Below are 27,529 nucleotides of genomic sequence, written 5' to 3' on the forward strand. Positions count from 1 at the left end.
CATCATACATTGGGCTCCTGAGTGGTGCAACGGTTTAAGGCACTCTCAGTGCTAGAGGCGTTACTACAGACCCTGGTTCATTTCCAGGGTGTATCACAACCAGCTGTGATTGGGAGTCCCATTGGGCGATGCACAATTGGCCCAGCGTCGTTCCGGGTTATGGTTTGGCCATCACTGTAAATAAGAATTTGTTCTTAACTGACTTGCCTTATTACATAAAGAAAATACTTTCAAAATCGTAGCAATCAAGCTAGACAAGCAGTCATCGTCGTCAATCTAAAGGCAAATCTTTTTGATCCTTGACATATGAAGAGAAATTTAGATAAAACGTATCGGTGCTCATCGGCCATAAATGCGCTACTGCAGCCCCTGGTTTGATCCCAGGCTGTGTTACAGCTGGCTGTGACCGGGAGACCCATGAGGCGGTGCACAATTGGCCCAGCGTCGTCCAGGTTAGGGGACGGTTTGGCCAGCCGGGATGTCCTTGTCTCATCGTGCTCTAGCAAGTCCTTGTGGCGGCAAAGGAACCTGAAAGCTGACTTCAGTTGTCACTTCGACAGTGTTTCCTCCGACACGCTAGTGCAGCTGGCTTCCGGGTTAACCCGAGCAGTGCAACTTGACTCTCAACCTTAGTCTAGTCCGTAAGGGAGTTGCAGTGAAGAGACAATATCCTAATTACCAATTGGATATCACGAAAAAGGGGGTAACGCCATGGGGCATAAAGGTTTTAATACATTGGCTATGCTGTCAATCCAGCATTTTAATTTTATTTAACTAGGCAAGTCAGTTAAGAACAAATTCTTATTTTCAATGACGGCCTAGGAACAGTGGGTTAACTGCCTGTTCAGGGGCAGAACGACAGATTTGTACCTTGTCAGCTCGGGGGTTTGAACTTGCAACCTTCCGGTTACGAGTCCAACACTCTAACCACTAGGCTACCCTTCTGCCCCAGCATGACTTCTGCCACGTTCAAAACACCTGGAAACTCGGAAATCTACGACTCCAGGGCGTTCAAGACAACTGGGAACTCCGATAAAACTAGCTCCGACTGGGAAAATAAGGGAAATAATTTTGATAAATCATCCAATGCGGAATTCCAAGTTGAGATTTTTCTAGAGCCCACAAGGACTGCCGCGCCACCTTCCTGCTCAAGGGAGCACAGCACAAGGTGAGTCCAATAAATTGTAATATCCCTCAGAACTTAACTACTGTTCTGACTTGATGGTGCACATGTAGCCTATAACATGTTTCGAGAAATGTAATCATAGAATATTGTGAGAACTTTCATTTTCTGTTTATATGCCCCCTTTATTTGTCCTAAGGTTCTGACTTGGTGTACTGGGAGAATACTGCAAGAACATCCCATGAATTGTGTCACTATACATTTCAAAAGTGCTGAACAAATAGTTTTGACTACATCCCTACTAGCTCGCTCAAGAATGTCTTTAAACGAAATTACGGATTTCCTCTTATTTTCTCGTAGGTTCCCTTATGCAATAGTTTGTACGGCTCAATTGTCAGTAGAAACCACATTTGTTTAAGCAAGTCAGCCATATCAGCTATGTTTTTTTTTTTTTAAAGGCAGTATATGAGGCTGTATGAACTGTTTTGCTGCCAGACAAGGCTCCGCTGATAGCCAGGTGTAGCAGTGGTAAGGATTCACTCCATGATGCTGAAAAGAAAGCTATGCTGTTGGGACAGCTGTATGTAGGCCCTAACAGTTTGTGGGCACCGTTTCTCACAGTTATAGTGCAATTAATGTATTGTGGAGTGGCTTTGCTGGCATGCAATCAAATATAAAAAATGTTTTAGTTTGCCCCACCAACATTTACATGATAAAATTGCCACCGCCTCCAGCCATGCTTGACCAAATCCAATGCATGAGGGGAGTGAACACGTGCACACTTCTGGAGAAGGGTAGAGAATCGGAACGCAGCCCAAACCTGCTGAACCCCTCTGGTGTAACTTTCTCCTCAGACCTCGTTAATCACAGATAAGCACCTATCTGAAATCCTTTGTGAAGAGCCACAGCTGTCAGAGTAGCGAGCTTCACAGAACTGAAGCAGAGGCAATTCCTTTTGTGGACAATATTAAGTTATACTTTTTATGATACAATGTCTTTCATATACTGTACAATTCCTTTCATCCATTTCTTTGTTAAAGTCCTAAGGTTTATCTTACAGTATGTAATGAAAATATAAAACAATATGACCAAGTTCTTCCTTTATTATCATCAATGCTACATTCATTTTGACATTAACATGATTGAAGAAGTAGCCACAAGCCAATCTCTATTGATGATGGTACATATTCAGCAACACGACATACCGGTGCGACCATTACATTAATTTTAGAAATAGACCTGCAACCCCTGGCAAAGGCAATTGGAATATCAGGCACTAGAGCTGTTTGTGTGTGCTGCACCACTATTCCTGCAGGCTTGTCAAAATAGACTTTCACAAACAGGCAGTCCCCAAAAATACTTACGTAAAACCGTGAGTTACACGCACTCAAACTCTGAGTATAATCCTTTCCAATCCTTGTCATATGAAGACAAATGTAGAATACATAAAACAGTAGGGAACAAATGATCACCGTACACAAACAAGTGAAGTGGTGAAAAAAAAAAGGATCAAGGACAACAACCACCCGAGCCACTGCCTGTTCATCCCGCTATCATCCAGAAGGCGAGGTCAGTACAGGTGTATCAAAGCTGGGACCGAGACTGAAAAACAGCTTCTATCTCAAGGCCATCAGACTGTTAAACAGCCACCACTAACATTGAGTGGCTGCTGCCAGCATACTGACTCATCTCTAGCCACTTTAATAATTAAAAAATTGGATGTAATGTATCACTAGTCACTTTAAAAAAATGCCACTTTATAGGTTTTCATACCTTACTCATCTCATATGTATATACTGTATCTTGCCTATGCCGTTCGGCCATCACTCATCCATATATTTATATGTACATATTCTTCTTCATTCCTTTACACTTGTGTGTGAAATTGTTAGATTACTTGTTAGATATTACTGCATGGTCGGAACTAGAAGCAGAAGCATTTCACTACACTCGCATTAACATCTGCTAACCATGTGTGTGTGTGACCAATAAAATTTGATTTGAAAACAGAAGGGCAGATGGTTGATTGCACGGAATGTGACACCTGACCACAATATTAAAGGTCAACTGTCAAAGGACATTAGAACATACAACAAATAACTAGTAGGGGAGAGACCATGGGTGACTCTGAAATGGCACCCTATTTCCCCCTTGCATGCCATTTCAGATGGAGGCCATTTGTGAGTGCAGCACACACAACTCTGTACATATGAGGTTATTAACAGGTAGAGAGGATTTAGTCACAATGAACACAAAATGATGCATTCAAAGATCCCAGATACAAGGCTGATGTCACTGTACTTCCTCAAACTGTCCTTCATCAGAATTGTCCCAAACAGTCTCAGCCACCCAGAACCAAATCTCAACTTCATACAAAAACCTTCAACAAAGTAACTTGGTCTCTCCCCACATCTTAGTCATTTGATAAAATACCACCATGCACATATGCTTAGTTCCAGATGAGATCCTGGACAGATAAAGAATACAGAACATATTATTTAAAAAGGCCATAAATATAGTAAAAGTAAAACAGACTTTACATTCAGTAAATCAACAGTCAGAACCATGTAATTGATCCGCTTGGCTTGTGATGCATTGTGACGTTGAGGCTTGAAGAATTACTTTTTTCTGCAGTGGGTCTTTGAGACAATGGGAGAATCTCAATTGCATACTACTTGCATCCGCTCTCCTCGCCTCCTTCAAGAAACCCAAAGTTACCTCCTCTGACCTTCTCCTCCAATGGGTTTTGAGAAAGAGGCGAGGACATGAGAAGTATGCAGTGGAGATTCTCCCATAGAAGAGCCCATTCTCACGCTTTTCACATTATCGTGCCAACCCAAACCGTACTGGCTCAGATTTTGGTTTCACATTTTCCTTTCTAGCGTGGTTTCAGCCAGTACAGTACAGCTTGGATTGATTCAGTAGTGTGAAAAGGACCTCTCTCTCAGGGAGTAGTATGTTTCTGTCAGTGTTATAAATGTTCTATGAGTTGGTTTAGAAACCCAGAGGGTGAGGAGCGACGATGCCTCCATTCTCCACTACGGCAGCAGATATGGCCTTCATGTTCTTAAAGACCTGGGTGGTGGAACTAGACTTCAGGTCCTTGACGTTCTTCATGATCCTGTCATAGGCCTGGTGGTGGAGGGAGGAGAGGGGGGCAGAGATGAGACTTGTGTATGTACAATGTGCACACACACAATATACTGTCAAGAAAAAATTTGTGAACCCTTTGGAAATACGTGATTTCCGCATACATTGGTCATAGGGGCGGCAAGTAGCCTAGTGGTTAGAGCGTAGGACTAGCAAACGAGGTTGCAAGATCGAATCCCCGAGCTGACAAGGTAAAAATATGTTGATCTGCCCATGAAAAAGGCAGTTACCATAGGCCAATGGTGGCAATAAATAGGCCAACCGGGAACCCATTGTTCCCCGGTAGGCCTTCATTGAAAACAAGAATTTGATCTTAACTGACTTGCCTAGTTAAATAAAAGGTTAAAACAAATTGATAATATTTTCTTTATTTAACCAGGTAGGCCAATTGAGAACAAGTTCTCATTTACAACTGTGACCTGGCCAAGATAAAGCAAAGCAGTGCAACAAAAACAGTTAAACAGTTAAAAACAACAGAAAAGTCTATATACAGTGTGTGCAAATGGTTTAAGGAGGTACGGCAATAAATAGGCTAATGGTGGCGAAGTAATTACAATTTAGCATTAACACGGGAGTGATAGATGTGCAAGTAGAAATACTGGTGTGCAAAAGAGCAAAAAAGTAAATAAAAACAATATGGGGATGAGGTAGGTAGTTGGATGGGCTATTTACAGATTCGCTGCAGCTATACACAGCCATCGGTAAGCTGCTCCAATAGATGATGCTTAAATAGTTAGTGAATGAGATATAGGTGCTCTGTTAATGGGCTGCTGGAATACGTGCTACGGGTGTGTGTTATGGTGAACAGTGAGCTGAGTTAAGGCGGCGCTTTACCTAGTAAAGACTTATAGATGACCTGGAGCCAGTAGGTTTGGCGACAAATATGTAGCGAGTGCCAGCCGACGAGAGCATACAGATCGCAGTGGTGGATGGTATATGGGGCTTTGGTGACAAAACGGATGGCACTGATCGACTGCATCCAGTTTGCTGAGTAGAGTGTTGGAGGCTATTTTGTAAATGACATCGCTGAAGATGGAGGATCGGTAGGATAGTCAGTTTCACGAGGATATGTTTGGCAGCGTGAGTGAAGGAGGCTTTGTTGCGAATTAGGAAGCCGATTCTAGATTTCATTTTGGATTGTAGATGTTTAATGCAAGTCTAGAGAGTTTACAGTTGTCCACATATTCTAAGTCAGAACCTTCCAGAGTAGTGATGCTAGTCGGGCGGGCAGGTGAGGGCAGCGATCGGTTGAAGAGCATGCATTTAGTTTTACTAGTGTTTAAGAGCAGTTGGAGGCCACGGAAGGAGTGTTGTATGGCATTGAAGCTTGTTTGGAGGATTGTTAACACAGTGTCCAAAGAAGGGCCAGATGTATACAGAATAGTGTTGTCTGCGTAGGAATCGCCTACAGCAAGAGCAACATCATTGATCTATACAGAGAAAAGACTGAGAATTGAACCCTGTGGTACCCCCATAGAGACTGCCAGCTCTTTCAGAACATCTGCTATCTGGATTTGGGTGAAGGAAAAGCTGGGGAGGCTTGGGCAAGGGGTTGAGACCCTGTTGGCTGGGGTTGGGGTAGCCAGGAGGAAAGCATGGCCAGCCGTAGAGAAATGCTTATTGAAATTCTCGAATATTGTGGATTTATCGGTGACAGTGTTTCCTAGCCTCAGTGCAGTGGGCAGCTGGGAGGAGGTGCACTTATTCTCCATGGACTTCAGTGTCCCGGATCTTTTTGGAGTTAGAGCTACAGGATGCAAATTTGATCGTCATCTAGGTCACAACAAAAGACAAACACAGTCTGCTTAAACTAATAACACACAATTATAAGTTTTCATTGAACACACCGTGTAAACATTCACAGTGCAGGGTGGGAAAAGTATGTGAACCCTTGGATTTAATAACTGGTTGACTCTCCTTTGGCAGCAATAACCTCAACCAAACGTTTTCTGTAGTTGCGGATCAGACCTGCACAACGGTCAGGAGGAATTTTTGACCATTCCTCTTTACAAAACGGTTTCAGTTCAGCAATATTCTTGGGAAGTCTGGTGTGAACAGCTCTCGAGGTCATGCCACATCTCAAATTGGGTTGAGGTCGGTACAATGACTGGGCCACCCCAGAAGGCATATTGTCCTCTGTTGAAGCCATTCTGTTGTTGATTTACTTCTGTGTTCTGGGTCGTTGTGCTGTTGCATCATCCAACTTCTGTTGAGCTGCAATTCGCCGACAGATAGCCAATATTCTCCAGCAAAATGTCTTGATAAACTTGGGAATTCATTTTTCCGTCGATGATAGCAAGCGTTCCAGGCCCTGAGGCAGCCCCAAACCATGATGCTCCCTCCACCATACTTTACAATTGGGATGTTTTAATTTTGGTGTGCTGTGCCTTTTTTTTCTCAACACATAGTGTTGTGTTCCTTCCAAACAACTCAACTGTAGTTTCATCTGTCCACAGAATATTTTGCCAGTAGCGCTGTGGAACATCCAGGTGCACTTTGCAACCTTCAGACGTGCAGCAAATGTTATTTTTGGACAGCCAGTGGCTTCTTCTGTGGTGTCTTCCCATGAACACTATTCTTGTTTCGTGTTTTACGTATCGTAGACTCGTCAAGAGATGTTAGCATGTTCCAGAGATTTCTGTAAGTCTTTAGCTGACACTAGGATTCTTCTTAACCTCATTGAGCATTCTGCGTTGTGCTCTTGCAGTCATCTTTGCAGGACGGCCACTCCTAGGGAGAGTAGCAAAAGTGCTGAACTTTCTCCATTTATAGACAATTTGTCTTTCTGTGGACTGATGAACATCAAGGCTTTTAGAGATACTTTGTAACCCTTTCCAGTCAGCAATTCTTAATCTTAGGTCTTCTGAAATCTCTTTTGTTCAATGTATGGTTCACATCAGGCAATGCTTCTTGTAAATTGCAAACTCAAATTGTGTGAGTTTTTTTTAATACGGCAGGGCAGCACTAACATCCCCAATCTCGACTCATTGACTGGACTACAGGTTAGCTGACTCCGGACTCCAATTAGCTTTTGGAGAAGTCATTAGCCTAGGGGTTCACATACTTTTTCCAACCTACACTGTGAATGTTTAAATTATGTATTCAATATAGACAAGAAAAATACAATCATTTGTGTGTTAATAGTTTTAGCAGACTGCGTGTCTACTGTTGTGACCTAGATGAAGATCAGATCAAATTTGATGACCAATTTATGCAGAAACCCAGGTATTTCCAAAGGGATCACATACTTTTTCTTGCCACTGTGTGTGTGCTCATATATATAAAACCTCAAAAGTTTGGGGTCACTTAAATGTCCTTGTTTTTTTAAAGAAAAGCAAACTAAATGTGTCCATTAAAATAACAAAATTGATCAGAAATACAGTGTAGACATTGTTAATGTTGCAAATGACTATTGTAGCTGGAAACAGCTGATTTTTTATGGAATATCTACATAGGCACACATTATCAGCAACCATCACTCCTGTGTTCCAATGGCACATTGTGTTAGCTAATCCAAGTTTATAATTTTAAAATGCTGATTGATTATTAGAAAACCCTTTTGCAATTATGTTTACAGCTGAAAACTGTTGTTCTAATTTAAGAAGCAATACAACTGGCCTTCTTTAGACTAGTTGAGTATCTGGAGCATCAGCATTTGTGGGTTCGTTTACAGGCTTAAAATGGCCAAAAACAAATAATTTTCTTTTGAAACTCAGTCCATTCTTGTTCTGAGAAATGAAGGCTATTCCATGTGAGAAATTGCCAAGAAACTGAAGATCTCGAACAACGCTGTGTGCTACTCCCTTCACAGAACAGCTTAAACTGGTTCTAACCAGAATAGAAATAGGAGTGGGAGGCCCCAGTGCACAACTGAGCAAGAGGACAAGTACATTAGACTGTCTAGTTTGAGAAACAGATGCCTCAAGTCCTCAACTGGCAGCTTCATTAAACAGTACTCGCAAAACACCAGTCTCAACGTCAACAGTGAAGAGGCGACTCCGGGATGCTGGCCTTCTAGGCAGAGTTCCTCTGTCCAGTGTCTGTTGTTTTGCCCATCTTAATCTTTTCTTTTTATTGGCCAGTCTGCGAAATGGCTTTTTCTTTGCAACTCTGCCTAGAAGGCCAGCATCCCAGAGTCGCCTCTTCACTGTTGACGTTGAGACTGGTATGTGTTTTGCCAGTACTATTTAATGAAGCTGCCAGTTGAGGACTTGTGAGGCGTATGTTTCTCAAACTAGGCACTCATGTACTTGTCCTCTTCACCGCTCCTCCACCAAATGTTGCAGTGGGAGCAAGACACTCTGGCTTGTAGGCCTCTCCAGGTCTCGCACTCAATGTGACATTTGCTGGAGGATCGATGATGATCTGGGGGTGCTTCAGCAAGGCTGGAATTGGGCAGATTTATCTTTGCTTCCTTCTGCTCTGCCAATGTTCCCTAACTCTGAGGATTGGTTTTTCCAACAGGACAATGCTCCATGCCACACAGCCAGGTCAATCATGGTGTGGATGGAGGACCACCAGATCAAGACCCTGTCATGGCCAGCCCAATCTCCAGACCTGAACCCCATTGAAAACCTCTGGAATGTGATCAAGAGGAAGATGGATGGTCACAGGCCGAGATGCTTGATTTTTTTTGGCCTAAAGTCACCCAACATCAACGTGAAAGACTGGTGTAGAGAGTGCCAAGACACATGAAAGCTGTGATTGAAAATCAGGGTTATTCCACCAAATATTGATTTCTGAACTCTTCCTAAGTTAAAACATTAGTATTGTATTGTTTAAAAATGAATATTAAATGATTTTCTTTGCATTATTCAAGGTCTGACAACACTGCATCTTTTGTTATTTTAACCAGTTGTCATTTTCTGCAAATAAATGCTCTAAATGACAATATTTCTATTTGGAATTTGGGAGAAATGTTGTCAGTAGTTTATAGAATAAAACAAAACATTTCATTTTACCCAAACACTATAAATAGTAAATTATAGAAATGGATCATTTTGCAGTGGTCTCTTAATTTTTTCCAGAGCTGTGTGTGTGTGTGTGAGTGAGTGACATGCCTCGATACACCAGGTTTCACACAGGATCTTCTCATGCTGGGCAGAGGCATGACCCTGGCTCAGAGAGCGGGAAGCCCTGAAAGAGAGAAGGAGAGAGGGAGATATCATTCCAATTCATGCTTTCATCTTTTTCGCAGAATATAGCATGTTACACAAATGTCAACCTATATTTCTACTGGGGTCGTTCCAAACCCACCATCCCATATTGTTCTGAAATAGTTTCTGTAGTTAGAAAACAGAATAGATTAGCATTCCTGCAACAACATTTCTGAGAATCTAAGCTAATTGATTCAATCCAAATTGCCCATTTTAATTTATAGGATTCATATAATGTATTGTTTAGTCATCCTAAGTAATGCATTCTCGGGGAATTTTATGTTTGTTTTTTATCCTGTTCGGAGAAATCTGTCATTGAAGTTTAGGTTTAATTCCCATCCTACATCCTGATATTACCAGGTTCTGACGTTTAGATGGTTCTGTTCCCCCCTCAATGTTAACGGGATAGTTTACTCAAATTACAAAACAACATATTGGTTTCCTTAGTCTATGGACAAGGTATGACAGCAACCCAAGCTTTGGTGATGTTTTCCTGGCCACTGTTTGTGGCACAAATCCAATACAAGTCAATGGTTTATATTAGCATTTCCCGCTTTATATACAAATCATCTAAGTAGCATAATTTTGTTACTTTAGGAGGATTTGAACACGAATCGTAACTGCTATTATATGTACCATTGACTCGCATTGGATTTGTACCACAAATGCTAAAAAGCTATAATTTGAAATAGTTTCCAACAAAACCAAAGCATGGGTCGCCGTCATACACTATGCAGCGCATTCAAAAAGTATTCAGACCCCTTCACTTTTTCCACATTTTGTTACATTACAGCCTTAATCTAAAATGAGTTAAACATTTAAAAAAATGTTTAACTCATCTACACACAATATCCCATAATGACAAAGCGAAAAGTTTTTTATTTTATTTTTAGAAATGCCTATTTACATAAGTACACAGACCCTTTGAGCTCAGGTGCATCATGTTTTCATTGATCATCCTTGAAAGTCCACCCATTGTAAATTCAATTGATTGGACATGATTTGGAAAGGCATACACTAGTCTATATAAAAAGGTCCCACAGTTGACAGTGCATGTCAGAGCAAAAACCAAGCCATGCGGTTCGAAGGAATGTCCGTTGAGCTCCACGACAGGATTTTGCCTCGGAAGGGTACCAAAACGTTTCTGCAGCATTGAAGGTCCCCAAGAACACAGTGGCCTCCATTATTCTTAAATGGAAAAAGTCTGGAACCACCAAGATCCTTCCTAGAGCTGGCCACCAAACTGAGAAATCGGGGGAGAAGGGCCTAGGTCAGGGAGGTGGCCAAGAACCCAATGGTCATTCTAACAGAGCTCTAGAGGTCCTCTGTGGAGATTGGAGACCGTTCCATAAGGACAACCATATCTACAGCACTCTATCAATCAAGCACATGACCACCTGCTTGGAGTTTGCCAAAAGGCACCTCAAGACTGACTATAGAAACAAGTCTCTGGTTTGATGAAACCAAGATTGTACTCTTTGGCCTGAATGCCAAGGGTCACATCTGGAGGAAGCCTGGCACCACCACAGTGAAGCGTGGTGGCAGCATCATGCTGTGGGGGTGTTTTTCAGCTGCAGGGACTAGGAGACTAGTCAGGATCAAGGGAAAGATGAACGGAACAAAGTACAGTGAGATACTTAATGAAAACCTGCTCCAGAGCATTCAGGACCTCAGACTGGGGCAAAGGTTCACCTTCCAAAAAAACGACCCTAAGCACACAGCCAAGACAATGCAGGAGTGGCTTCGGGACAAGTCTCTGAATGTCTTTGAGTGGCTCAGCCAGAGCAGAGACTCAAGCATCTCTGGAGAGACATGAAAATAGCTGTGCAGTGAAGCTCCCCATCCAACCTGACAGAGCTTGCAAGGATATGCAGAGAATGGGAGAAACTCCCCAAATACAGTGCCAAGCATGTAGCGTCATACCCAAGAAGACTCAAGGCTGTAATTGATGCCAAAGGCGCTTCAACAAAGTAGTTTTTTTTTTTTTTACATAAAAATGTGCAAAAATGTCTAAAATCCTATTTTTGATTTGTCATCGTGGGGTATTGTGTGTAGATTGATGCGTGACAAAAATAATTTAAGAAATTGTTGAACAAGGCTGTAATGTAACAAAATGTGGAAAAAGTCAAGGGGTCTGAATACTCCGAATGCACTGTATATACAAAAGTAATTCGACCCCCCTTCAAATTAGTGGATTCAGCCATTTCAGCCAAACCCGTTGCTGACAGGTGTATAAAATCAAGCAAAACAGCCATGCAATCTTCATAGACAAGCAATGGCAGTAGTATAGCCTTACCGAAGAGTTCATTGACTTTCAACGTGGCACCATCATAGGATGCCACCTTTCCAACAAGTCAGTTCCTCAAATTTCTGCCCTGCTAGTGCTGTCCCCGGCCAACTGTAAGTGCTGTTATTGTGAAGTGGAAATGTCAAGGAGCAACAACGGCTCAGCCGTGAAGTGGTAGGCCACACAAGCTCACAGAACGGACCACTGAGTGCTGAAGCGTGTAGCTCGTAAAAATCGTCTACATAATATTCTGTCCTCGGTTGCAATACTCACTACAGAGTTCCAAACTTCCTCTGGAAGCAACATCAGCACAAGAACTGTTCGTCGGGAGCTTCATGAGATAGGTTTCCATGGCCGAGCAGCTGCACACAAGACTTAAGATCACTATGCGCAATGACAAGTGTAGACTGGAGTGGTGTAAAGCTCGCCGCCATTGGACTCTGGAGCAGCGGAAACACGTTATCTGGAGTCATGAATCATGCTTCACCATCTGGCAGTGTGAATCTGGGTTTGGCGGATGCCAGGAGAACGCAACCTGCCCCAATACATAGTGCCAACTGTAAAGTTTGGTGGAGGAATAACGGTCTGGGGCTGTTCCTCATGGTTTGGGCTTGGCCCCTTAATTCCAGTGAAAGGAAATCTTAACGCTACATAATACAATTAATGACATTCTAGACCTTTCTGTGCTTCTAACTTTGTGGCAACAGTTTGGGGAAGGCTCTTTCCTGTTTCAGCATGACAATGCCCCCGTGCACAAGCGAGGTCCATAGAGAAAATTTGGTTTGTCGAGATCGGCATGGAAGAACTTGACAGGCCTACATAGTGTTGACCTCAACCCAATCGAACACCTTTGGAATGTATTGGAACACTGACCAGGCCTAATCACCCAACATCAGTGCCCGACCTCAATAATGCCCTTGTGGCTGAATATTTTTTTACATTTTCACCTTTATTTAACCAGGTAGGCAAGTTGAGAACAAGTTCTCATTTACAATTGCGACCTGGCCAAGATAAAGCAAAGCAGTTCAACACATACAACAACAGAGTTACACATTGAGTACAACAAACATACAGTCAATAATACAGTAGAAAAATAAGTCTATATACAATGTGAGCAAGTGAGGTGAGATAAGGGAGGTAAAGGCAAAAAAGGCGAAGTAAATACAATAAGGCAAGTAAAACACTGGAATGGTTGATTTGCAGTGGAAGAATGTGCAAAGTATAGATATAAATAATGGGGTGCAAAGGAGCAAAATAAATAAATACAGTAGGGAAAGAGGTAGTTGTTTGGGCTAAATTATAGATGGGCTATGTACAGGTGCAGTAATCTGTGAGCTGCTCTGACAGCTGGTGCCTAAAGCTAGTGAGGGAGATAAGTGTTTCCAGTTTCAGAGATTTTTGTAGTTCGTTCCAGTCATTGGCAGCAGAGAACTAGAAGGAGAGGTGGCCAAAGGAAAAATTGGTTGGAGGTGACCAGAGAGATATACCTGCTGGAGCGCGTGCTACAGGTGGGTGCTGCTATGGTGACCAGCGAGCTGAGATAAGGGGGGACTTTACCTTAGCAGGGTCTTGTAGATGACATGGAGCCAGTGGGTTTGGCGACGAGTATGAAGCGAGGGCCAGCCGTTACACTACGGGTCGAAACCGTTACAGTACGGGTCGCAGTGTGGGTAGTATATGAGGCTTTGGTGACAAAACGGATGGCACTGTGATAGACTGCATCCAATTTATTGAGTAGGGTATTGGAGGCTATTTTGTAAATGACGTCGCCGAAGTCGAGGATTGGTAGGATGGTCAGTTTTACAAGGGTATGTTTGGCAGCATGAGTGAAGGATGCTTTGTTGCGAAATAGGAAGCCAAGTCTAGATTTAACTTTGGATTTGGATTTAACTTTCCTTCGACTCACCAGACACCTAGGTATTTGTAGTTGTCCACATATTCTAAGTCAGAGACGTCCAGAGTAGTGATGTTGGACAGGCGGGCAGATGCAGGCAGCGATCGGTTGAAGAGCATGCATTTAGTTTTACTTGTATTCAAAAGCAATTGGAGGCCACGGAAGGAGAGTTGTATGGCATTGAAGCTCGCTTGGAGGGTTGTTAACAGTGTCCAAAGAAGGGCCAGAAGTATACAGAATGGTGTCGTCTGCGTAGAGGTGGATCAGAGAATCACCAGCAGCAAGAGCGACATCATTGATGTATACAGAGAAGAGTCGGTCCAAGAATTGAACCCTGTGGCACCCCCATAGAGAATGCCAGAGGCCCGGACAACAGACCCTCTGATTTGACACACTGCACTCTATCAGAGAAGTAGTTGGTGAACCAGGCGAGGCAATCATTTGAGACACCAAGGCTTTCGAGTCTGCCAATGAGGATGTGGTGATTGACAGAGTCGAAAGCCCTGGCCAGGTCAATGAATATGGCCGCACAGTATTGTCTCTTATCGATGGCGGTTAAGATATCGTTTAGGACCTTGAGCGTGGCTGAGGTGCACCCATGACCAGCTCTGAAACCAGATTGCATAGCGGAGAAGGTATGGTGGGATTCGAAATGGTCGCTAATCTGTTTGTTGACTTGGCTTTCGAAGACCTTAGAAAGGCAGGGTAGGATAGATAGGTCTGTAGCAGTTTGTGTCTAGTGTCCCCCCCTGAAGAGGGGGATGACCGCAGCTGCTTTCCAATCTATGGGAATCTCAGACGACACGAAAGTGAGGTTGAACAGGCTAGTAATAGGGGTGGCAACAATTTCGGCAGATCATTTTAGAAGGGTCCAGATTGTCTAGCCCGGCTGATTTGTAGGGGTCCAGATTTTGCAGATCTTTCAGAACATCAGCTGACTGGATTTGGGAGAAGGAGAAATGGGGAAGGCTTGGGTGAGTTGCTGTGGGAGGGGGGTGCAGTGCTGTTGACCGGGGTAGGGGTAGCCAGGTGGAAAGCATGGCCAGCTGTAGAAAAATGCTTAACCTCTCTAGGGTATGTGGGACACTAGCATCCCATCTGGCCAACATCCAGTGAGGTTGCAGAGCGCCAAATTCAATTACAGAAATGCTCATTATAAAAATTCAGAAAACAAAAAACATATTTTACATAACTCCCTGTATATAGCTCCACATTGGTTTGGTACTCCCTGTATGTAGCTCCACATTGGTTTGGTACTCCCTGTATATAGCTCCACATTGGTTTGGTACTCCCTGTATATAGCTCCACATTGGTTTGGTACTCCCTGTATATAGCTCCACATTGGTTTGGTACTCCCTGTATATAGCTCCACATTGGTTTGGTACTCCCTGTATATAGCTCCACATTGGTTTGGTACTCCCTGTATGTAGCTCCACATTGGTTTGGTAACTCCCTGTATATAGCTCCACATTGGTTTGGTACTCCCTGTATATAGCTCCACATTGGTTTGGTACTCCCTGTATGTGGCTCCACATTGGTCTGGTACTCCCTGTATGTAGCTCCACATTGGTCTGGTACTCCCTGTATGTAGCTCCACATTGGTCTGGTACTCCCTGTATGTAGCTCCACATTGATCTGGTACTGGTGCTCCCTGTATATGGCTCCACATTGATCTGGTACTCCCTGTATATAGCACCACATTGATCTGGCACTCCTTGTATATAGTTCCATTATTGTGCATTTTATTCCTCATTACTATTTTTACTCTGCATAGTTTGGAAGGGCTCATAAGCAAATATTTCATTCAAATTCAGCAAATGTGACAAATACATTTGATGACTAATTTCTCTGAACAGAAAAATAAATTCACTGAGAATACATTACATAGGATGAAGAAACAATACTCTTGAGCCACAGCTCTATACTACATGTCAGACACAGAGAACTGATACTACATACTCGTTGTTGGGGTGGGATTGGCGGGGGTGTGGCGCGATTCCTCGTCTAACTCATTGTTAAACAAAAAGCTGTCCAAATCGGATGTTAGGTACTATATTTACCGAATATTATGATTCATATAAATTTAAAAAACGGCCAATTTGGAAGCACTTAAACAGCCTAAAGGAAAATTCCACACCAAAACTATATTTTGGTATTTGTTTCATTAGTCAATTGTTGATGTAGTCCCTAAATGTTTTGCATGTCAGCAATAAAGATCTATACCTTTCAAAAACGCAGAAATTCAGCTGGTATGATGCTGCAGATCTTGATGACAGACATGCAAAACATTTTGGGACTAATGAAACAAATAACAAAATATAGATTTTGGGTGAAATTTTCCGTTAAATTTCTCAGAGATGCGACTACATTTCAACAGAATAATGCTGCAGGAATGCCAATCTCATTTGTTTCTAACAACAAATTATTTCAGAGAAATCTGAGATGGTGGGTGTGGAAATCCTCTTTCTTGTGCTTTTTGAAGTGGAACGACCCATTGGGTAAGAGTGGACCAGAGAGCAGCGTTGAGGTCACAAAAGAAAAGAACATGCCATACAGTAGAACAACACCAGACAACATACAGATTCTAATCCAGCATTTCTACAAATAAAACCTGTTTAGTAAGGATCCGTATTACCTGGACAGGACAACAACCATAGCATACAGGTCAATGGCACTGTCTGCCACTCTCTTCAGCACAAACTGCTCATCTGCAATGGAGAGGAGAAATAACATTACAATACAACCATATAATATTGGCCATTAAACACTACCCAGCTAGCACATAACGTTCTGAGAACCATATGTTTCTTAGAGCTTGGTCAGAGCGTGTTGTCCTATGGTTATTTTACATACAACCTTCCCACAACGTTCTGGGTATGGTGCAGGATACCCGGCTAGCAGCATAACGTTTTCTACAGGTTTACTCATGGCTCTATTTAAAAAAAGGCATGTTCTCAGAGCATTCAGAGAATGTTAAGAAAACTTTCTTCTGTGGGAATTTAGTACTTCAGCATAACGTTCTGCGAGGGCATTTTGAAGTTAAACCTTACTAATGCTTGTGTACTGAAATATCCGTCTTTACGCCTAGGCATTGGGCTTGAGATTGTCAAAGAAAATAACTCGATAGATAAGAGAAGTGTGTGTGTGCATTAATAAGAGGCCTGTTCTAACTGTTCTGTGTGTGTATAATGACCATGATATCTGGGCGCTCAGCCAAGAGCTGACAGAAACTAACTGGTTCCTCTTAGCTTAACTGAAGACAGAGCCGTGTTAAATTAAAAGTGTTAAATTCTGCACACCAGTGATAGAGCTATTGTTCGGTTTGGAGCCTGTTTCTGGGCGAAAGATTCATAGTTTGTGTGTGTGACCAGTACGACCATACATCATCTGGGCCGACAGTCAAAGGCACTTGCTTGCGCAGCTTGGGGGAACCGTTGAGCTACTGTTCGAGGTAGTATGTCTGGAGTGACTTCCTGTCATTCTGGCCATATTGTCCTCACTCAGTTGCGACAGACTGAGGCAACCTTTTCACCCAGTTGTCTCCACACACACACACTGCAAATGCTTGCATTGGGTAGCTTGACTAAATAAATGCTACTGTTCTCTTTGTACAGTGGGCTCTCACTCCATTTCACCTGCGTGGGTGGTGTGACCAGCCTCCTTATTATAATACCTTTTTTAATAAAAGTAACACCATGATTGATTATTGATTTTAACTCTCCTCATTATTAGATAAAAAGGTAGAATTTCCACCACCGTTTTCTGCAGGTTTCCTCATGGTTCATTTTAAACTCAAACTTCTCAGAACATTCAGAAAACTTCCCATAACAAAAACAAGAAAACATTTAGTAACGCTCAAATAATGTTCTAAGAATGATTTAAAAACATATATTCCATTTTGAGCTTCAACAAAACCTTTCTCTATCCTCTCACTTGTTATGGGGTCTGTTTGAATAGACAAATGTACAGCTTTCATTCTGGTTCTCATAACCTCCCAGCAACCTAAAAATGTATGTTCCCAGAACAGTCGAAAATGTTCGCGTCCGTTCTCAGAGCTTCCGTTCTCAGAGCTTTTAAAAAACATTTTGTTTTACTAGTGTCAGGAAATGTATGGCTTCGTTCCCAGAACCAATGGGGAAACAAAAACCTAAGTTCCCACAACTTTCAAGGATCCAAATGTGCTAGTTGGGTATCCTTAAAAATCAGGTTCACACATTTAGTTCTTCTTAGGTAGGTTGACAGTGTATTATAAATACTCACGGAGGATGTTCTTGCCGTATTTGAGCAGCATATCCTCAACAGTGACTCCAAAGTGCTCGATAGCTTTAACAGCCTGGAAGAAATACAGACGTCAATCAACTGGGAGTCTTAGACTTATGGTGACATTATGGCATGGATGGATAGATACAGCCACGGAGTTCAATGCAAGCTTTGAATCTCTCTCACCAGATTTCCACTGTGAGACAACTCCGGATGGACTGATCCCTGTAGAGTGAGCCCAGTGCTCAGACCTGCCGTCCTGGATAACAAGAAAGAGACAGATGGTTAGGGAGGGTTTTTTTTTAATTGGTCGACCAAGAGTTGTCTGTTCTTTCGACCAGTCGATTGGTTGTCATTTTAAAACATGTATTTTTCCATATATTGACACATCCTATGTGTTTGAATCAAATCAACTATATTCACTGAGCTTGTCTGATGATTTAAGCACACGGTTTGATTAAATAATTAAGACACACAAATGACTAGAGGGAGTCCAACCAACAATTGATTTGATTGTGCCGGGCCGGGCTCAGACTTGCTGTGCTGTGTTTTTAAAAAAAAGACAGTGACTGACTATCACCCGTTGTCTCACTCCTCCCTGCTGTAGCGACCACCACAGAACATCAAAGTGTTAATCACGCTGTCCGTGTTGCGGGAGCTAAAACATAACTACAGCCATTTCTGACTGAAAAGTTGTGTTACCGAAAACCCTCATTTGTTTAGGAAAAACATTCCCTATTCCCTCAACCCTTGCTCTCTTTACGTGACACATGTATGTATCGCACGCAAGTAACCTAAGACCTAGTCGCACTGGACTAGTAATACTGGAGAACGTTGGTCATGTAATTAAAACCTCAGAATGTCTGTAATTCCAGAGGATGATTCAGACGGGACTAGTATTACTAGAGAACGTTGGTCATGTAATTATTACCCCAGAATGTCCGTTATTCCAGAGGATGATCCAGATGGGATTAGTTTTTTTCTTTATTTTTCCCCCAATGCATTGACAGTTATGAAGGAAGCCTGGAGGTTTTTAATTCTAGGCGTGAAGATAAAGTATTTCAACATGTCCAGGTGATAAGGTCACACTGAGAACTCCAGCTTTTTCCCCAAGTTTCTAATCCATCTCTCCTATCGTGTCCCCATCATATTTGAATTGAGGAAGTGTGATCATAATCACTAGGATATTTTATCGAGCTGCAGTACGTCCTAAATTCCCCCCAGCCTTCAGATGTGAGCTAAACAGTGCAAGTGCACTTGAGATGCATTTTAAGGCTATGGATGACAAAGTTATCATTTTCAAGTGATTAGGTCAGTTGTATGCTGCTTTGCTATCTATTAACAGCAAGGGTTGCATTAATGAGGCTCAGTATTTCTTACTGATGCATTTGGTAGTATTCAACTGAAAAGCACACAACAAACAAAAGCATTCACTGTAAGTTGATCAACTCTATATGAATGGCCTACATGTAGCCTATGCGCAGCACTTAGTTCAATTTATCCAAATCAGTTGTTGTTTTCTTGTGAAAACCGCAAGCAACACCTGTCAAACGCAGGCATTTCTCTGAAAACACAGGGATGTCGATTCACACGGGACTAGTATTATCAGAGGACCTTGGAGTTCGCCAAACAAATGGTGGTTATTCTGGTTGGAAATGTTACTCTCCATAGGCGAGACCAAAAAAATAAAAATGACAGCCCAAAAGGTGTCAGTCAGTGCTTACCGAGGTGTAGCCTACAGCTTGTGTAACCGATGTGAAATGGCTAGCTAGTTAGTGGTGGTGCGCGCTAATAGCGTTTCGATCGGTGATGTCACTCGCTCCGAGACCTTGAAGTAGTGGTTCCCCTTGCTCGGCAAGGGCTGCGGCTTTTGTGGAGCGATGGGTAACGATGCTTCGTGGGTGTCAGTTGTGGATGTGTGCAGAGGGTTCCTGGTTCACGCCCGGGTCGGGGGGAGGGGACGGACTAAAGTTATACTGTTACACTTGCACGAAAATAATTTGATGAACGCCCATCTGTGATAAGCCTCCCGTTTGTAAAACACCAAAACGCAACATCCAGACAGGACCAAAAAAAGATGTCTGCTCCTGCTTACTAGGTTGTAGCCTACCATGTCGACCCACAATGTAATTTTACAAATGCCCATCCATGTGGTAGGCCCACTGTTTGTAAAACAGGCTATTGAGTGGGCTTTATTAGTCCTGATTCCTGTGACTAATCAATTTGGCTATTTAAGCACTGAATTTCAGCTACCCAACTTTGTCAGGAGTTATCCCCAACCTATTTGCAATGTGTTTACACTGCGGTAAATGTAGAAGTATTTTCTTTTTTGTAATGATCAGCTGGTCAAAGAAAATGTACGGATACAAACTTTGAAACCATCGATCAATGGGTTGAAACTCCTGGACAACAGTTCTGATTGTCCACCTTAATTACCGCAAAGACTAAAAACAGTTGCATTCATTAGTGAATTCAATTTCCAAAACCTAACGTTTATTTATTGTTTAAGCTAATTATTCAAGGCAATTCAATTAGTATTTATTCAATTTATTTTAAAACTAAAATGCTCGATTGCATTTCAAATCGTGAATGACATGAACAAATTCATGATTGATACAGTAGCCTGTAAAAGTATTGAAATTTAGGTGGAAGTTAAGGTATTAAGACTAAACAGAATGTGCTTAGGCAGACAGCTTGATAGTGGTTATACAAGGCTGCTTATTAAGCCTCCTAATGATAAGGACATTACTTATTATACAAATAATAACAATAAAAAGGAGTTATTAATTTTAAATATTTTTTATATTCCAACAATTTAGAAAAGTGTAAACAGTAAATAAATGATAAATAATACCAGAGGCTGTTTAAAAAAAGTGTAGCCTTTATTACAGAAAAGTAAAGATTAAAACAGCCGAATTCGTGAAATTGTTTACTTGACATGTTTTGCTAGGCTTGGTGGTCATCAGTAGGCTATTAAATAAACACTCAAACAGGCAACAGAAGCAGGATCTGTCTTATTGCTGTAGATAGATATACACTGCTCAAAAAAATAAAGGGAACACTAAAATAACACATCCTAGATCTGAATGAATGAAATATTCTTATTAAATACTTTTTTCTTTACATAGTTGAATGTGCTGACAACAAAAATCACGCAACAATTATCAATGGAAATCAAATTTATCAACCCATGGAGGTCTGGATTTGGAGTCACACTCAAAATTAAAGTGGAAAACCACACTACAGGCTGATCCAACTTTGATGTAATGTCCTTAAAACAAGTCAAAATGAGGCTCAGTAGTGTGTGTGGCCTCCACGTGCCTGTATGACCTCCCTACAACGCCTGGGCATGCTCCTGATGAGGTGGCGGATGGTCTCCTGAGGGATGTCCTCCCAGACCTGGACGAAAGCATCCGCCAACTCCTGGACAGTGTGGTGCAACGTGGCGTTGGTGGAGGGACTGAGACATGATGTCCGAGATGTGCTCAATTGGATTCAGGTCTGGGGAACGGGCGGGCCAGTCCATAGCATCAATGCCTTCCTCTTGCAGGAACTGCTGACACACTCCAGCCACATGAGGTCTAGCATTGTCTTGCATTAGGCGGAACCCAGGGCCAACCACACCAGCATATGGTCTCAAAAGGGGTCTGAGGATCTCATCTCGGTACCTAATGGCAGTCAGGCTACCTCTGGTGAGCACATGGAGGGCTGTGCGGCCCCCCAAAGAAATGCCACCCCACACCATGACTGAACCACCGCCAAACCGGTCATGCTGGAGGATGTTGCAGGCAGCAGAACGTTCTCCACGGCGTCTCCAGACTGTCACGTGCTCAGTGTGAACCTGCTTTCATCTGTGAAGAGCACAGGGTGCCAGTGGCAAATTTTCCAATCTTGGTGTTCTCTGGCAAATGCCAAACGTCCTGCACGGTGTTGGGCTGTAAGCACAACCCCCACCTGTGGACGTCGGGCCCTCATACCACCCTCATGGAGTCTGTTTCTGACCGTTTGAGGAGACACATGCACATTTGTGGCCTGCTGGAGGTCATTTTGCAGGGCTCTGGCAGTGCTCCTCCTGCTCCTCCTTGTACAAAAGCGGGGGTAGCGGTCCTGCTGCTGGGTTGTTGCCCTCCTACGGCCTCCTCCACATCTCCTGATGTACTGGCCTGTCTCCTGGTAGCGCCTCCATGCTCTGGACACTACGCTGACAGACACAGCAAACTTCTTGCCACAGCTCGCATTGATGTGCCATCCTGGATTAGTTGCACTACCTGAGCAACTTGTGTGGGTTGTAGACTCCGTCTCATGCTACCACTAGAGTGAAAGCAGCATTCAAAAGTGACCAAAACATCAGCCAGGAAGCATAGGAACTGAGAAGTGGTCTGTGGTCAAAACCTGCAGAACCACTCCTTTATTGGGGGTGTCTTGCTAATTGCCTATAATTTCCACCTGTTGTCTATTCCATTTGCACAACAGCATGAGAAATGTATTGTCAATCAGTGTTGTTTCCTAAGTGGACAGTTTGATTTCACAGAAGTGTGATTGACTTGGAGTTACATTGTGTTGTTTAAGTATTCCCTTTATTTTTTTCAGCAGTGTATATACAATGGGGCAAAAAAGTATTTAGTCAGCCACCAATTGTGCAAGTTCTCCCACTTAAAAAGATGAGGCCTGTAATTTTCATCATAGGTACACTTCAACTATGACAGACAAAAGGAGAAGAAAAAAAATCCAGAAAATCACATTGTAGGATTTTCAATGAATTTATTTGCAAATTATGGTGGAAAATAAGTATTTGGTCAATAACAAAAGTTTCTCTCAATACTTTGTTATATACCCTTTGTTGGTCAATGACAGAGGTCAAACTTTTTCTGTAAGTCTTCACAAGGTTTTCACACACCGTTGCTGGTATTTTGGCCCATTCCTCCATGCAGATCTCCTCTAGAGCAGTGATGTTTTGGGGCTGTTGCTGGGCAAAACGGACTTTCAACTCCCTCCAAAGATTTTCTATGGGGTTGAGATCTGGAGACTGGCTAGGCAACTCCAGGACCTTGAAATGCTTCTTACGAAGCCACTCCTTCGTTGCCTGGGCGGTGTGTTTGGGATCATTGTCATGCTGAAAAGACCCAGCCACGTTTCATCTTCTATGCCCTTGCTGATGGAAGGAGGTTTTCACTCAAAATCTCACGATACATGGCCCCATTCATTCTTTCCTTTACACGGATCAGTCATCCTGGTCCCTTTGCAGAAAAACAGCCCCAAAGCATGATGTGTCCACCCCCATGCTTCACAGTATGTATGGTGTGCTTTGGATGCAACTCAGCATTCTTTGTCCTCCAATTACAACGAGTTGAGTTTTTACCAAAAAGTTCTATTTTGGTTTCATCTGACCATATGACATTCTCCCAATCTTCTTCTGGATCATCCAAATTCTCTCTAGCAAACTTCAGACAGGCCTGGACATGTACTGGCTTAAGCAGGGGGACACGTCTGGCACTGCAGGATTTGAGTCCCTGGCGGCGTAGTGCGTTACTGACGGTAGGCTTTGTTACTTTGGTCCCAGCTCTCTGCAGGTCATTCACTAGGTCCCCCCATGTGGTTCTGGGATTTTTGCTCACCGTTCTTGTGATCATTTTGACCCCACGGGGTGAGATCTTGCGTGGAGCCCCAGATCGAGGGAGATTATCAGTGGTCTTGTATGTCTTCCATTTCCAAATAATTGCTCCCACAGTTGATTTCTTCAAACCAAGCTGCTTACCCATTGCAGATTCAGTCTTCCCAGCCTGGTGCAGGTTTTACAATTTTGTTTCAGGTGTCCTTTGACAACAAGTTCAAACAGGTGCCATTAATACAGGTAACGAGTGGAGGACAGAGGAGCCTCTTAAAGAAGAAGTTACAGGTCTGTGAGAGCCAGAAATCTTGCTTGTTTGTAGGTGACCAAATACTTATTTTCCACCATAATTTGCAAATAAATTCATAAAAAATCCTACAATGTGATTATCTGGATTTTTTTTCTCTTGTCTGTCATAGTTGAAGTGTACCTATGATGAAAATTACAGGCATCATCTTTTTAAGTGGGAGAACTTGCACAATTGGTGGCTGACTAAATACTTTTTTGCCCCACTGTATATAAACATGTATATGATTTATAAAGCCAGGCACATTAACAGTTAGACTGTTGATTATAAACCTAATTATGTTGGGGTCTCCTCTCTCTTCTTAGACAATAAGTCAAGGGCTGTCTTGTCATCTCCTCATTCTGCTGCCCCGCATATTGTTCTCAACACCAATATGCTGGTTACCTTTGCTAGTATTCACATAGCAACATGGTCTAGGAAAAGGCACCGATTCAACAGCGCACTGATGTGTTTCAGAACCGCAGACAGCGACGACTATCTAACGTGGGAGAAAGCGCATTTGTTTTCAAATATCCTTTTTATTAGTGTTACACCATCGTTCTCATGTAATATATCCATATACAATTTCAGCAGCACGTAATGGACTTAGCCATCCCCACGGCCTCCACAATGGATCAGTCCACTCAGTTCAAATCAGACGGGTGTCTTGTACAACATGAGATTTTTTGGTATTTGTTTTTTTTTTGCTACTGCTCGACTAAAGAGATCTCGGTCGACCAAACTATTGACTAGTCGACTAAATGGGGCCAGCCCTAGTGTGTTGACAAGTGGGCTTCTTAAACAGCGTGTTACACACTGACCTCTTGGCCCTCTTGGTGATCTCTCCAGCCAGCAGCCCAGCGTTGCCCAGAGGGTTCTTCAGAGCCTTCTGTAGAGACTTCAGGTGCTTCCCTGCATCCTGGAAACAACAGGAAGATCAATACCATTCACTCTCCATATCGCACACTGACATTGAAAACGCCATAGGAATAGAATTACTACAACAGGGAGATATATTGGGTAAATTGAATATGGCCTCCAGCCCACCCATCATGAGACAGTGACTTGAATGGGGATTGCCGTTCTTGTAATTCTATTTCAACTTAAAAAACAAAGACAGTATGATCGTTCAGACAAAAGGTGACATGTAGTGTACCTGGAATCCGTTGAGAGCCACAAACAGTCTGAGAATGTCATTGGTTCCCTCAAAGATCCTGAAGATTCTAAGATCCCTCATCACCCTCTCCACACCAGAGCCCTGGATACAGACCACAGGAAACAGCCATAAGATGTCAGTCTTCAGGGCCTCCCGGGTGGCACAGTGGTTAAGGGCGCTGTACTGCAGCGCCAGCTGTGCCACCAGAGACTCCGGGTTCGCGCCCAGGCTCTGCCGTAACCGGGAAGTCCGTTGGGCGACGCACAATTGGCCTAGCGTCGCCCGGGTTAGGGAGGGTTTGGCCGGTAGGGAAATCCTTGTCTCATCGCGCACCAGCGACTCCTATGGCGGGCCGGGCACAGTGCGCGCTAACCAAGGTTGCCAGGTGCACAGTGTTTCCTCCGACACATTGGTGCGGCTGGCTTCCGGGTTGGATGGCGCTGTGTTAAGAAGCAGTGCGGCTTGGTTGGGTTGCCGTACCAGTCGAACTTGAGTCAATCACAATAGTTAAAACTAAAGATGCCAAAAACTGTAGGCTATTATTTATCATTACATGTCAGTCGCATGAAACATGAGCGAATGGACTTGAAAACATGTAGTGTGGATCGATGAGAACAGGGAACGGCTGAGTGGCTGAGACTGAAACGCACGGACGACATCAATTCAGGTTACTTGTAGGTAGGCCTAATAAATTACAAATGTCAGTCTTCAGGGCCTCCCGGGTGGCGCAGTGGTTAATGAAAATTCATTAGATTTGTTTTGTAACAATGTCTTTTCCATTCATTAAAATGGCAGGTGTACAGTAGTATGTGCAGGAATTATTTTAGAGTGGACGAAATGACAATTTAAAATAATTTAAAAAAATATTGTATAAAAAAAAAGTTACAAATCTTTTCTTCCAGGTCCAAAGAGATCCTATTGAATTAATAGGGATTCTATATGTCATTCTATTAGGCCCATAAAAAAAGGTTTTGTGCATTTGCATACCGCTAAGAAATTCTATACATTTTCATGCCTGTATAAAGCACTATATTTCTATGTACGACACACACATAACCCCTCCCAACAATCCAGTGATTCAGACTCACCTTCATGAAGCCCATTCCTCCCATGACCTGGATACACTCATCAGTCACTTCCCAGGCAGCCTCCTACACGAGAGAGAGACAAGGTTATTATAGTTTTATATTTGTTTTTACTTCTAATAGTTAAGATTATTTCGCTTTACAAAAAACATTTCCATTTTATTTAGTTTCAGTTTGAGTGTTAAGGACAGAAAATAGCCAATGCGTGGGAGGCTAGGAGTTATTTATGTGTGGTATAGCTTGTGTGTTTTTGGGGATGTCACTTCCTGCCACTGTGGGGCAGTAGTGCATAAGGTGATGGGGCAAGCCACAAGTTAGGTTGGGTTTAAAGGTCGACTGAGTGAGATGACCTAGAATAGATGCAAAGTAAACAGTAGTAGCAGGTCAATTTCCGCACCAACCAGGAGCATTGGAGCGCGAGGCTAAACTTCTCTGCTGTTGCGGTCCTGTAGCGTGTGAGTTGTAGCAGCGTGAAGTAGAGGCATGGGTCTGACAGATCCGATATCCGACCCTGGACCCGAGCGGGTACGAGTCCTAAATTCTGACTTTTTGTCTCGGATCTGGGTCAGTTTGATATAATTGCCATGAGTATCAGGTATGCGCAAATCAAATGGATTTGCCGACTGGACCTGACCGAACCATGCTCAGTTAATTGAATGTATGCGAGTGGATGAGAACTGTGTTATCGGTGTCAGACAATTGCAACAAAATAAAACCTATAAAACTTATAGCTTATGTCCAGCTGAAACTGGTTTCGGCTGCTCACGTCACATGTTCCTGCTGAGAGCGAGAGAGCGCGCAAGTGAAAGTAGCCTTGGCTACTGTTGATAAACAAAAAAGGCCTCCATCTTTGCTAAGTAAAATACAAGTTAGAGGAGGAAGATTATAGTGAAAAGAAGCCTATAAGGGGAATGTCCTTGGGGACAAGTTTTAGAGGACAAAGGTAAGAAGAATGTTGGCCCGGCCAAATAGAATGTGTGCTACTCGCTAATCAGGTTTGATGCAAATTTTCGAACTTATTTATTTTCGTATTTATTATCATTAGGCTATAATCATGACTATTATAGATGTATTTAAGAATCAAAACCAGTTCTTTATATATGCAAAGTGTTTTGTAGAATTTTGTTGATACATTTATAATTGGCTAAATTAAGTTTGGACTGTCATTTTAATTGTGTGCTATATTTAGTTAGAGATGGGTTAAAAATAGGGCTGTTGGAAAATAAATGGCCTTAGCAATTGCTGACATTTGTTGAGTTCTTTTGAGCCATTTTCATTGGCCAAATTAAGTTAATGTTGTGTTTGCCACAATCTAATAGAATTACCGGTAGGCCTATTGGGTTACTCTCACTCAAACCATGGAAAGGGAAAATCCTAAGGCAAGATGCAAAACTTAATGACGCAATGTAATAACCTGTTCCTATTTTCCTTATAAACATTTAACTGACTTGTAGACTTGATATTAACCTAATAAAGTGAAGAAACCTTTGAAGGTTTCTTCCTCACTAACTCTCCGACAGGAAG

At 42.6% G+C, this 27,529-nt stretch overlaps 1 protein-coding gene across 1 annotated transcript in view; it reads right to left on the minus strand.

The window, feature by feature from the left end:
- Positions 1–2,208: 2,208 nt before the first annotated feature.
- Positions 2,209–27,529, minus strand: part of acadvl (acyl-CoA dehydrogenase very long chain) — a 37,676-nt gene continuing 12,355 nt past the window's right edge. The window contains exons 13-20 of the mRNA XM_042300043.1: positions 26,009–26,071; positions 24,921–25,022; positions 24,586–24,683; positions 18,057–18,129; positions 17,871–17,943; positions 16,246–16,318; positions 9,334–9,409; positions 2,209–4,255 (exon numbers count right to left, since the gene is read on the minus strand). Of these exons, the coding sequence (XP_042155977.1) occupies positions 4,118–4,255; positions 9,334–9,409; positions 16,246–16,318; positions 17,871–17,943; positions 18,057–18,129; positions 24,586–24,683; positions 24,921–25,022; positions 26,009–26,071 (696 nt within the window). The 3' untranslated portion in view covers positions 2,209–4,117. The remainder of the gene's footprint in view (positions 4,256–9,333; positions 9,410–16,245; positions 16,319–17,870; positions 17,944–18,056; positions 18,130–24,585; positions 24,684–24,920; positions 25,023–26,008; positions 26,072–27,529) is intronic.

The sequence above is a fragment of the Oncorhynchus tshawytscha genome, linkage group LG17 (assembly GCF_018296145.1).
Source record: "Oncorhynchus tshawytscha isolate Ot180627B linkage group LG17, Otsh_v2.0, whole genome shotgun sequence".
In the NCBI taxonomy this organism is placed as follows: domain Eukaryota; kingdom Metazoa; phylum Chordata; class Actinopteri; order Salmoniformes; family Salmonidae; genus Oncorhynchus; species Oncorhynchus tshawytscha.